Here is a 13,849-nt window from a genome sequence, read left to right on the forward strand (position 1 = left end):
TTAGGCAGCAGTTGGGGTGCTTTAAAAGACAGCAGAAAACACACATGTGCATTTAAATTCCTGATGTTTCAAGCAACTTCTGGTTTATAGATGTTAAATAGCTTGTTCCCATGCATGTAAATGCACACACATGGGCTCAAAATGTAAGTGCTCTGCTTCCATTTCCCCCCAAAATTGTCTTTCCAGATAGCAAGTGTTGCTGAATGTGTTTGAACTGCCTATTTTCTACAACTTGATCCATCCTGAGATTATACCATCTATTAAGCATTTCTTTTTTTAAAAAAAAACATTCTTAAGAGCTATGATGCTAAATTTTAGGGATGGGCAGGAATCTGAGCTCTATTAAACCCTCACAGCCCTGTATTACTGTTGAACATTCTGAACATGGGGTAATGATGAAGCATTCAGAAATAGATGAACTTTGATAAAGATAGGTAGTTTTTCTTAGCAGAAAATGTTAGTTAGGATATGCAAATGAAATCCAGAGACCATGATGTCTGGTAATAGAATACACTCAAAGGTGTTCCCCATCAGAAGAAAAATCCTCAGCTATACATTTGTTTATATCAGAAATCAAGGCTGAACTATTTCTGAATAAATGTTTCTTTTATCATTTTAGAGTAAGTTTACTATGAAAAATCATACCTCTATCTTGAATGTAGAAACAAAATATCCTCCCCACTTTGGGTCTGTAGTTGTGAGTACTTCTTATTGAGAGCAATGGCTAACATTTTTTGTTTTAAAAAGAGGGTGCTTAACGTTTTAAAGACTGAATAAAATAATAATAATAATACCTTATTGAAAGAAAGTAAATGTGCAAATAAAATATAGCTTTGGAAAATCAAACATAACACATCATGAAAAATAACCATATTTTTGGTTTGTCTAGCTCCTCAAAGAAAATGCCCTAGACCAGGGGTAGGCAACCTTGGCTCTTTTATGACTCGTGGACTTCAATTCCCAGAATTCCTGAGCCAGCCATGCTGAGGAAAAATGGAGAGGTTTCCATGCTGAGCCATGCTGCTCAGGAATTCTGGGAGTTGAAGTCCACGAGTCATAAAAGAGCCAAGGTTGCCTTCCCCTGCCCTAGACAACTGAAATTAATATCAACCTGTAGCTGATATTCTGCTCAGTGCAGCTCATTTGTTCTTACATAGTAAAAGAAAGATATTTTATGTTTAAAGTCAAACTAACTCAGAAGCATTCAAAGAATAGTTAAGAATATGTTGGATATGCATGGCTTCTTCTGAATGAAAAACATTGGCTGGCTTTAAATAACATATACATAGAGCAATATCTCATTATTCAGCTCAGAAAGAGTAGAGAAAACCCCTGCAGACAAAAGTGCCACAGAGCAACAGGAAGGACAAATCTTTTCCTAACAGCTACCTGATTAGGTCCATTTCAGGACAATGAAAACCAGCTTGAAACCTGGGAATTATCTAGTATAACAAAATCACAACATAAAGAGTGAGTGAGTGAGTGTATATGTGTGTGTGTGTATATGTATGTGTGTATATATATATATATATATATATATATATATATATATATATATATATACACATACGTATACACACACACACACACATATATATATACATATATAGAGAGAGGGGGGGAGGGAGGGAGGGAGGTGTTATTGCTATTTGCCATAGAATGATGGCATATTGTTTTATCTGAATTTATGAAAATGAACTTGATTATTAATTTCTTAACTATAAAAGAGTGGGATCTGTTTCTCAATTGCTCCGCAAGAGAAGTACAAATAATGGAATTTGTTCCCATCCAAACATTAATCTTCCTCCTGGATGGATAGACATTTATTTGCACAAAAGTGAGTCTTGTCTGTGATTAAGCATGTTGAAGATTATTGCAAAACTGAAAGGGAAGAGGCTACTGGCAAGTCTAAATGAATACAATGATGTCAAATTATGGATGTTATATGCACTGCCTATGAGAAAAAGTTGCTTTTCATAAGTTATAATACTCTACGCACTTGTGCATCGGAGTGAATGTTGTCATACTTTTTGGGATGACTGAATTTGTATATGCATAATAATGCCTAATTTTAAAATTCAGAACTTTTCACCATGCATTTTCACTATACCTATTTTTATCTTTGCAAACAAAACCATTTTTAATCCTTTCAACCTTTTCTAAGTCCTCTTTTCATTTTCTTAGGCACAATTACATGGATGTTACATGTTAAGAGGAAAGCAGAAGAAATAGGAAATACCAAAAAGAAAAAGCAGGAAGCCAAAGACATTCTTTGACAACCAAAGGATCTATCAGTTCTCTACAAATTTTTTAAATTGTCAAACATTGCCCACACAGTACAAAATTTCTGTTTCCGGCATTAAGATTCCAGCATTGTTTCTGTTTTGAAAATGCAAGTTATAGAAAAGTTATATATGTCTATTCAGAAATAAACTCTGTAAAATAAAATAGGACTCACCCAGGAAAGCATATTTAGGATTACAATGTGACTATGTGAATAGATAGCTGAATGCAAATATAATCCTAATATTATTACGACTAATTATCCAAAACACTTTCATAACAAGTTGCATATAATTTCCCATTTTTACAGATACTGTAGGAGAAGAGCTGTGTTGGTCTATGGTGGCAAAAAAAGGAGTTCAGTTAACACCTTTTTGAAGTAGCAAATTTTATTAAAAAGTATAAGCTTTCATAAGCATATGCCTTTTAATAAATCTGTTAGTTGGAAAAGGTACTATCGGATTTCTCCTGATTTTTTGTTTCCTTTTTGTGTATTCTAGTCACATATAGCAAGTAAGTTATTCATATTGCCTCATTTTCTTTTTAATTTTTTTTTTTTTTGCAACTGCCTCTAAGAACTCAAATATACACATATATCCATGTGGTTTTGCTTTTTGTATCTCTTACTGTTAGGTCACATTCAACAAATTAAACTTTCCAGTTGTCTCAGAAATAGGAGGTGTATTACATAGGCATCCTTAAGGTACATTCAGGAATCCTTAAGAATTTTCTAAACTAGCTTTTAATGACTACATGAGTAGCTATTATTTTTATGAAACTTAACTTTTATGAGAAAAAAACAAAGGAGAGAGAGAGACAAACAGAAAAGGGAATAAGACTAGCTAAAGAACTTTAAAAAAAAAAACTCAGGATACAAACATATAAAAAAGCAACCCTGATCTAACAATGGAATGTGAACTATATTTGACTTAAACAATGTCAAACACATTACTATTCTCCATATGAAATGTTGGTCGCTCTTAAAGAAACAGGGATGTTTAGCAATCTTCTTAACCTGCTTTTTATTTTCCACAGAGCATAATGTTTTGATTCTACAAACTGTCTTATTTACGTTACTATTGCTACATAATGCGGAGAAAAACACTGAAGCTTGTTTTCAGCAAGAAGATGGGCGGGGAAGAAATTTGTTGTACAAAATTATTATTCATTTCACAAGCCATTTAATGAAAGGAGAAAGGCAAATGTATATTTTATTGTTTAACCTCTAATGTAATATTGAACAATTCTACTAAAGCAGTGGTTCTCAACCTTTTTAATGCCGCGACCCCCAACCGGTCATAAGTCGAGGACTACTCAACCGGTCGTAAGTCGAGGACTACTCAACTGGTGCAGCACCGTTTGCAGAATGGGACTTTGGAGGGCTCAGCAGGGCAGAGACAGCCTGGACAATTCCTATTGGCTTTTGAAAGCCAATAGAATTAGACTCTATTCAAGAAAGTCTATTCTATTGGCTTTCAAAAGCCAATAGAATAAAAGGGAGTAGCACAGCTAAGGAAAAGGGGGGGGGGAATGGCAGACTGCGTTGTTTGGCAACCCCCGTGAAATGGTCGTTCGACCCCAAATGGGGTCCCGACCCACAGATTGAGAACCACTGTACTAAAGGAAGGAAGGAAGGAAGGGAGGAAGGAAGGGAGAGAAGGAGGGAGGAAGGGAGGGAGGGAAGAAGGAAGGAAGGAAGGAAGGAAGGAAGGAAGGAAGGAAGGAAGGAAGGAAGGAAGGGAGGAGGAGGAGGAGAGGAGGAAAGTTTAGTATAAATTATAAAGGCAATCATAGTACATTACCAGATGATGTAAAGGATCATTTAATATGAAAACATGCCACCTCCAATATAATAAAATCCAAATACAACATTACTGTTTCTGTTATTTCAAAAATATTTGTTTTGGCTAAGATTCTACTGAACAAGACATTAACTGCCAATATAAAATCTCTTTATTAAAACCAAAATACATTCAGATGTTAATTCCCATAATCTACATAAAACTGCACAGCTCACTGACTGGAATGTTAAATCTCCTTATTAATTGGAATTCCTAAAGGTTATTTCCCACATAAAATAAGCTATCCTCTTTCTTGCTGCCCCAATTAAAAGAAAATCAATACAAATGTCGACAAAATCATATATCAACTCTTACAAGCTAGGTATAGATTTGTCATTATGATGTTATATAATAATTATCTCCCATTGCTAAGTATCCATACTACTAGACACATTAATATTTTCTATATTATAGACTTCTTTTAATTTTTTTCTGAAAACAATATTCCATGAATTTCAGGCTAAAATGTTGCAACTGTATGAAAACCCAAGCTCTGAGAATTAATATACTGATTACTAAATTAAGTTTCCATCATCAAGGAAACTGAAAACATTTATTATTAAACATTACCTGAGAAATCCAAAAAATTATTTCCTGTTACTATATTAAATGCATCTTAAAGTCAAAAGAAATTTTAGTTTTTAAAACAATTTGACATTAATTTAAAAGAGTACAAAATTCAATCTAATTATTACAAAGGTTTGAGGTAGATTAGTCAGGACATGAATAAGCACATCTATTTATTTGCATATGATGTCAGGTTGCTAGCAGAGAATCAAACAAATCTCCACATTTCTTTATTTATTAAATTTATATGTTGCCCATCTCACTCTCGGTCCACACAAACAAGCGAAGCCCCACCCACAGGATGCAGGCAGCACATGAAACCACGCCCCTCCGGTCCAGAGAAAAACCTTTCTCCGTAGAACCAGTCCCTGGTGCCCAAAGGGTTGGGGGCGTCTGATGTAGAGAATGAAAGAGAAAGGGCCAGGGGTCCAATCCAGCAGCACACTGTTATGCTCTTAAATTATGAAACAAATATATGAAGGAAAAGTAAATACGTCAAGAGGAAAGAAAGATTGAGAAAGTCGTAACTGAATAGCACTGAGATCCTTAAAAGGAAAGCTTATCTACAATTCTGATTGATACATGAAAAGAAATTCTCTATCAAATATATTGTATGAAAAAAAGTAAAATGCATTAACAATGCACATTTACTATCAATGTTCTAATCAGCATCTTGTGCTTACACTTGAATCTGCTTGGTCAAAATGACATTTTGATACTTGTTGCAAAATATGTCCTATGTTCTCAATTTTATTTTAGCACTTTAGGAACTAATGGTATTATATTTATTAAGTAATAATGATTTCATATTTACATGTGCTTTTTAATTGATTGGAAAAATAATCAAACCAAATTGTTGGTGTTCCAGAATGTTGCACTTTTTTTTTTTTTTGAACACAGCTCATACAGATACTTTAAAGCTTTTACAGGGGAAAAAAAAATAAGGATTATAGTAGTGTATAAAGCACAGGTAGTCCTCCTTAATTACTCTGAAAGTGAATTGTCACATGACTGCACTACTTAGCAATGACAGTTGTTAAGTCTGTAGTCCCAGTTCCTGTCATTAGGCCAGGACCGTAACATTATTAGGTGAGTACCTCATATTTCTCCTGTTTCTGCCATATTCACTTTCACTTCAACCCCCCCATCCCTGCCGTTTTGGCCATCCTAAGCTCTACTGCCTACACTTATGGCCCACTGCTGACCTTCCCTGTCTTCTCCCGCCTACTACTGTCAAGGGATCTAGATGCTGGATGAGAGTGCAGCTTTAATAGTCTAATCCTGAATTAACATTTTCCATAGTGGAAGGGGGACAAATTGCCTACTTCACTATATAATCATGACATTTGTGTCATTACATAATTGAGTGTGTTCTGTCAATTTGGTACACTGTGGTGTGTCGCAGATGTATCTGCCCAAACTCTTTAAACCATGGCCTGCAGTACATAAATGGAGTAATACCTTCTTCCTATAACAAACTCGACTTAGAAATTGTTCCAGGCTGCTTTTCAAGTGCCATTGAAGTACCTGATATAAGCTTACCAATCTAGAAGTGTCTTTTGAAATTAATCAAATGCTATCTACTATATTATATTCCTACATGCATAGGAATCTGAATTCCTTCTCCTCGATGTACAAAAGTGGCAAAAACAAATACTTACCCAAAATGCGGACTTTAAATTTTCCACTTTGTCCAAAGCCTCCTTCTATTACACCTTCTTCTCCTGTAGATAGCTTGACCTTCAAACCCACAAACATTTGAATGTTTGTTTCTTTTTTAAATAATGAACGACCAATCACGCTATAATCATCACACAGCTGCAAATTGAACAAATGAAAAAGGAAAACAAAGTTTTGTATAATATACATATATTATTACTTCTACACTGCATTCCTATACTACCAGTAGTATTATAAATAGTTTTCTAAACTACATATAAAAACAATCCAGCATGTAGTACATTATGATAATTAATCTAAAGATTATGCACTGTTATTCTAGGATCACTTTTTTTGAATAAACCATTATTTCCGATATATCAGCTGAAGGGGATAAAAAGCACCTCTAACCACTGGTTTAATCTGAGATACACAGCATGTCTTGAATGAAGAAACAGTTCAAAACTGCATAATTTTTCCATCTGTAGAAAAATAACTCCATCTAGAACAAAATATCTACCATGTCTCTAAATTTATTACCCTTCACACTGAGCAAACTCTTCAATTCTGTTTAAATTCCATTTCAGTTTATTAACCATCATTCAGCCCATTATCACTTATAGCAGGGGTGTCAAACTCAATTTCATTGAGGGCCGCATCAGCATTGCGGTTGCTCTCGGGGGGCCGGATGGGTATGGCCAGGGTATGTGTGTGGCCTACTGGGTGGGTGTGGGTGGAGTGGGTGTGGCCTATTAGGTGGGCATGGCCAGCTCTACATCGTTCTATTCAAGGGTGCCTGTGGGAGCCTGGGCAGGAATGGGACAGATCTGAGGGTTTCTGGCAGAAGGGGGTGGGACTGGGGCAAGTGCCAAGGCATGGTCCACTGGAGGAGCTTCACTGCCTGCTGAAAACCCTCCGCTCGAGCCCATCAAGCCGGATATGTGAAGTAGGCGAGGGCCATTTGCTGGCCACTTCCAGGCAATGGTGCATTTCTTCATTCCTCACAAAGGGTGACACCTCCCCAGCATGCACCCAGGGGGCAGGGCCAATGTGACAGGGGCTGGTTCCTCACTGTTTTCAGACGGCCTTGTGGAGCTAAGGCTGAATGCGTTTCAGCATAGATGGCCACCACAAAATTGTACATTGGCTCCCTCCCAGACCAGGGCCAAGAAGGTGGGGGCCGTTCCCTCACTGTTTCCAGGATGGCTTCGCAGTCCACATGAAACCATTTCGCGGGCCGCATCCGGCCTCCGGGTCTTGTGTTTGACATGTCTGACTTATAGGTATGCTTTCGGGAGAACTAATTTGGGGCATCATCATCATATTGATATTACCCAGCACCAAACACCCAATTCAGCCAAATATTGGAATGGTGTTTTTAGATGTTAAATAGTAAAGGAGACAGGATGAAATCTTCAGATACATCATCAAAAGCTCACACTTTGAATAGTAAGTGTGTACTAGAAGCCATCCTCAGACAAGGTAGATGTTTATAGTACTAAAAAAAAAAAATCACAATAGCCCAATAAAATCAATAGTTAACCCTAACAATTTCTAAATGAACATTGTTTAAGAGCTTACGAAGAGATTGCCAAACTGAAAACAAGGAGTCCAGATAATGACCTTCTTCCAGGGGCTGTGTGAATTTAAAAGGCCACAGCTTTATAAACTATCTTGTTTAATCAAGTTTACATGTCACTTTAACAGTTGCCAATCTGAGAAATGTACCACATGTTAAAAGGCATAATTGCATCTTTAAATTGGGCTTTTATGGTAACATTAAAACTTCAATCAAGTTCAGCTAATGGTGACTAAATTCATATTAAATTCACATAATATTCTGGGCAACCATACATTTTCCCAGTCTTGCCTGCAACTCTGGAATGTCTTGGTGATTTTGTATCCAAGTACTAATAACAAGGCTTGACTTAGTTGTTTTGGGATCAGAATGGTACAGGTCAGAGGTGGGGAATCTTGGCTCTTTTATGACTTCTGGACTTCAACTCCCAGAATTCCTCAGCCAGCATCACGACATGTCATGTGATGTTGCAAGTTTGACACTCCTGCTCTAAGCCATACCCAACAGACTAGTCCTGAACTAAAATCAATCGCCATCAAAGGATTGAAATACTATGTCATAATTAGTCTGTCAATTCTGTTGGTAATTTCATTAGGTGGCAAGTGGCTAATTTATCATTGATATCCAAACTAAATAGACATATTTAATATGAACCAATTATTTCACAATTATTTTATAAGGAAGATATGATTCCTCTGGGTCATACTTGTAATACCTGTTTATCAATAATTTACTATTTCACACAAAAATAGTCAATATGTAAGAAATTTTTTAAAAGTGAAGCCTTTTCAGCACAATAACAAGTTGTGTTCAGGCACCATACACTAGATATCTACGGTAATGTTTTATTCATCTTTTATAATAACAGTAGATATAACCTCTGTTCTTGCATTAGATATATATCATAATCACTAAAAATTATGTCGCTAATTTTATCGCTAAAATTCACTTCTACCTCTACCTCCACCAGCTTTCCGTTTAATAATCATGATTTATTAAGGCAACATGGGTGCAATTCCAAACATCTGAAGCACCCTTTAATACCACTGGCATTGACAAAATTACCATCAGGCAATTGCAAAAGGCAGCTGTATTTGGAACAGTTTATATCTTGTGATGATGGCTTTAGTGTTATTAAACAGCATCTGCCTATCCCAGATCCTTGGGAAAGACTCGACAGGTTGTGCAAAAATGCCAAATCCAGCCTAAACATCTGGCTGACTGTGAGACCAACTATAATAATAATTTATTAAATTTATATGCCACTTGACTCCTACCAACTCAGGGCAGTTTAAAATTGTTAAAATATTTAAAAAAAATACAGAAAACATAAAAAATAGCACAAGAAAAAGAAAAGTGATGGCAGAGAGAAAGAAAGTCTGTGAAAAGCCATATCGACTCCTGAATGACAACAGCCAACTCTACTCCCCTTCCAGGGCTCTTGGTTTGTTGCAAAACAAAACACCAAAGTGGGCATATTTCCTAGAGGAGAACCCCACCCTCTGGGCCCAACCAGGTCTTACTAAGACATGCCAGGTTGGATCTGTCCCCCAAGATAAGAATCATAAATTAGGGTAGCCTTGTCACACACTTGACCTGGTATTCAACAGCAGAAGCCAAAAGTTCAGAGCCACCAAGGATCCTCTCTGCAGAGGAAGAAAAAGAAGAAAACACTCCGGTCCTCCTTACCTCCCTCCAGTTCAGTAGTAGGGCAAATCACCCCCTAGGCTAAAAAAAAGGGTCACCACCTGTGGACCTCCACTCCACCCAATAACATCCAGAGGGCTGGGGTCAGCCACACTTCCATAGGTTGAATTGTTGGTGAGCTGGAAACTTTGATGCTTTGAGCCTCTGCATGTGTCTCAGGCCTCCACAGCCTTCCCAAGCCCCAAGGCCAACACTGTGATTTTCTAGGCTTCCAAGGTCACTACTGTGATTGCTGTGGTCTCTGTAGTCCTCCACAACCAGAATTCCTATGCCTCCACGCCCTCCATACTTCCGCCAGCTGGAATCCCTGTGTCTATTCCTTTCAATCCCTTGGCTGATTTTCTAAACCCTGGGTAGACTGTTGATGGATTTTCTCCCTTCACTGGAGGTCTCAACTTCTCTTCCTTCTTTCCTGTTCTATCCCAGTGAAACGTCTATCATTTAGCAGCAGTGAGGTGGGCACATGCTTGGATTCTTCATGGATCCAGAGAATGACTTAATTTAGATCAGTTCTTGAAATAAAAATGATTTAGATAAGAGAACGGTTATATTATCTTCAGCAAATGAACCAGGAAGCAATCTGGCTCTTTAACCAGGAAGCAACCAGTCTTTTCTACTTTAGTTAGCCTGATTTGATGTAATTGTTAGAAGAATCTGAGTAAATAGTCACTGAAGGCCTGAGAAAACAAGCAGGAAAATATAGGAAATTAAAACACCATAAGGCAAAACATTACAGCTTTGAAGAAGCTACACGGCAGTCAAGGTAAGGAGACTGTGCAAAAGAAAAGTCCTCAGATATCTGTCTCTATTCATATTGACACATTTATCTCCATACCACTTTCACCTCACGTCTGGACTACATGTCACCTCACATCTGGACTACTGTAACGCGCTCTACATGGGGCTACCCTTGAAAAGTATTCGGAGACTACAGTTGGTCCAGAATGCAGCCGCGCGAGTGATAGTGGGTGCTCCTCGATATACCCACGTTATACCTATCCTCCGTGAGCTGCACTGGTTGCCTATTGGTCTCCGGGTCCAATTCAAGGTGTTGGTCATTACGTTTAAAGCCCTATATGGCTCAGGGCCAGGCTATTTGCGAGACCGCCTACTACCTCATAGTTCCCTACGTCTGGTTAGATCCCACAGGCTGGGCCTCCTTCAGACCCTGTCGGCCAAGCAGTGCCATTTGGCGGGGCTGCGGAGGAGGGCCTTCTCTGTGATGGCGCCCACGCTTTGGAACCAGCTCCCCCCGGAGATTAGGACTGTTCCCACCCTGTTGGTCTTCTGTAAGCTACTTAAGACCTGGCTTTTCCGGCAGGCCTGGGGTTTATAAAACCTGACCCCTGGATGACTGTCTTTGTACTGTTTGTTGGTTATGTTTTATGTGTTTTTTATTGTTAGCCGCCCAGAGTCCTTCGGGAGTGGGGCGGCTTATAAATTTTAAAAATAAAATAAAATAAATAAAATTTGGAAAATATTTTGCCTGCATGAATAAGACAAAATATTTCAGGCCAACTTTCAAAACTTCAAGTTTAAAGTTAAAATGTAATCATGTTTATTACACTTAATGTTTTAAACCAGCTGCATTGAATTTAATTTAAAGATTATTAAACCAGTGGGAGTCAAGTTTGGATTCATAATTAAGCAATCATATATAAGAGGCAGCAAGCTTGTTGCACAGGGAAAGATAAACATGCTTCCTTGGGCACTTGCAAAGCAAAGATGCAACCAAGTGAACCTAATTCCCAAGGTATGAATATTTGTGATTACTACTAACCCCTGAAGATGCTAGGTCTCTGTGTTATGTCAAAGAGTCCTGATATGAAAGAGAAAAGAAAATGTTGAAAAAATAAGAGAAAGTGTTGTTTGATTTTAAAAAAATGGTTTTTGTTTCTTCGTTAAAATGAATATCATTACACTGATCAATCAGAATAAAAAGCAGACCAAACCTTGTATGTACAATAGTGTTTTCCAAACTTGGCAAGTTTAAGATGTGCAGACTTCAAATTGCAAAATTCCCCAGCCGGCATGTTGAAGTCCATACATCTTAAACTTGCCGAGTTTGAAAAACTCTGATGCACATTATTTAAAATGCGAGCCACAAATTTTAAGTTTGCACAGAATTATTCTTAGAATTTCTGTAACTATTTCACAATTTTGTTAGAGTTTGTCTTAAAACAGATGCTATGGAAGTCATCAAACAATATTGGCTTTGGATCCAAGAAACCTTCGTAAAGTGCCAATTCAGCTACTAGGCAATACTATTATATATTGTGATTATTACAATATAATCCTGTAACAGAATTATCAACAATACACAGTCAGTCTGCTTATAATCTAGCAGTTGGGGGGGGGGGAATCCAGAATATCATTTTGCCTATTCACAACATTACCAAGATAATGATAATGACAATAGTCATTCTTATTTCTGTTCTAAATGTATACATTTGTTAGACTGGTACCAGCTTTTCCTTGAGAAGCTCAAGGCCACATAAACAGTACTTTCTCCTGCCAAATTTCCCACAATAATCATCCTTAGAGGTAGGTTGGACTAAGAGAGCATGATTGCCCCAAATTACCCAGTGAACCTCTATGACTGAAGGTAGACTTGAACCTGGGTTTCTTTGATATCAATCCAGCATCTTAACCAATATGCCACACACTGGCTGTAAATATCCTTTTAAAATATCCTTGTTAATTAATATATCTGATTTAGTAGAGGCAATTATACTTGACAGTGGTCAGGAACCTCTGTTACCTTCAAAATGCCCCCCCCCTTTTTTTTACATACCCTCCCATACACTTCTTTAATGTTTAGAAAAGTTCATTCTTTGCTTGTGCTGAAATTCAATTATTATTTTATCAGCAAATTAATCCTGTTCTGCGTTCTCAGAATTTCTACCAGGGCTATCATTTGCCTATTAGCTGAATAGTCTTTGGGGCTTTGCTTTTCTCTATGTTTCTCATCCATTTTCTACTGGTTATAAAATATGAAGTTGAAAAATCCAATACTGTGGACAACAACGGATACACACTCTTCTTCTGAGCCTGTAGACAGAGGCCTCACAGTGAGGGCAGACTAATTTTATTAACTTCAGGGGAACTTCAAAAAGCTTAAGGCCTTTAATGCCAGACAGAGACGACCCCAAAAGTCAGTTTAAGTGCTGCATAAACAAAGGATTAGGTCAAGAAAAAGCTAAAGGCTCCTTGCATTTCTTGTTTATATTGTCATATGACCTAGTGGGAGTGGAAGCGGGTTGACTTTCTGATTTTAATCCGCCATGGTGTACAGTGGTGCTTCAGTTCATTGACCTACATTACAATAATATTTTTTTAAATTTATGGCCAGAGTTGCAGCATCAAACTCACTTAAGGAGTTAAAATAGGAAAATGAAAGGGGGGCAAAGAACAAATGTTTCTGACTAGTAAATTCTCCTTCTTGCTTAGGTTAGATCAGCAGCTTAGAAAGGGATTTCCAGTTCAAAGAGACTGTTTCTGCTGCTCTTGTTTTATGGCTTAGAGTAGAGGACACACTAGCACTGCGCTTTATTAAACATTCCCTCCCCCTTGACTTTTCTGTTTGCAGGGGGGGAAATATTATTGTATTAACACAGGTGAAGCATCAGTCATCTTTCTCTCTCTCTCCCCCTTGCACAAATTTTAATATAAAGTACACAGTTTTACAATCCTTTTGATTTAATTTAATTTATTTGCACTGCAGTATATTATGTTTGCAGTGAAGAGCTGCCTTTTATGTTGTGACATTCAGTACAAACTCATGGTTTAATTCTGCATGAAAAAAAGGATATTTAAACAGACCTTCCTTCTCTACTTCCTCCAAGTCTCTACAAGTCAGATCTTATTTACGGTAGTGTTGCTCAGGTTATTTATTTATTAACTCAGAAGTCCCCAACTTTTTGGGCACCAGGAACCGGTTCTGTGGAGAGAGGTTTTTCTGTGGACCAGAGGGTGCGTGGTTGTGTGTGCTGCTTGCATCCCACGGATGGGGCTTTCCTTGTTTGTGTGGACTGGTTGCTGGCATGCCGTGGCTCCGTACTGGTCCACGGACCGGGGGTTGGGGACCCCTGTATTAACTGATTGGGTTTCTATGCCTCCAAATCCTGTTTTGCACTATGTTACCAAAAGAATAGTGGAGATAGTCCTCGACTTACAACAGTTCACCGAGTGACTATTCAAAGTTACAATGGCA

The 13,849-nt window shown here is 37.7% G+C and overlaps 1 protein-coding gene across 6 annotated transcripts in view; it reads right to left on the reverse strand.

The window, feature by feature from the left end:
* EEFSEC (eukaryotic elongation factor, selenocysteine-tRNA specific) overlaps positions 1-13,849 on the reverse strand; it is a 165,331-nt gene that overhangs the window by 46,539 nt on the left and 104,943 nt on the right. For 2 of the 6 annotated variants that reach the window (XR_005558413.1, XR_005558414.1), the window contains 2 exons: positions 9,619-10,313; positions 6,375-6,509 (listed from right to left, as the gene is read on the reverse strand). The exons of 1 other annotated variant lie outside the window; for it this stretch is intronic. Coding sequence is in view for 2 of the 5 variants with exons in the window: in XM_039357369.1 (XP_039213303.1) it covers positions 6,353-6,509 (157 nt within the window). In the remaining 3 variants the exon portion in view is untranslated. Of the gene's footprint in view, positions 1-6,352; positions 6,510-9,618; positions 10,314-13,849 lie in introns of those variants that run through there. 3 more of the 6 variants (XM_039357369.1, XM_039357370.1, XR_005558415.1) reach the window with 2 other exon arrangements.

Source organism: Crotalus tigris, unplaced genomic scaffold (genome assembly GCF_016545835.1).
Source record: "Crotalus tigris isolate CLP2741 ecotype Arizona unplaced genomic scaffold, ASM1654583v1 scf7180000018916.1150873, whole genome shotgun sequence".
Lineage (NCBI taxonomy): Eukaryota > Metazoa > Chordata > Lepidosauria > Squamata > Viperidae > Crotalus > Crotalus tigris.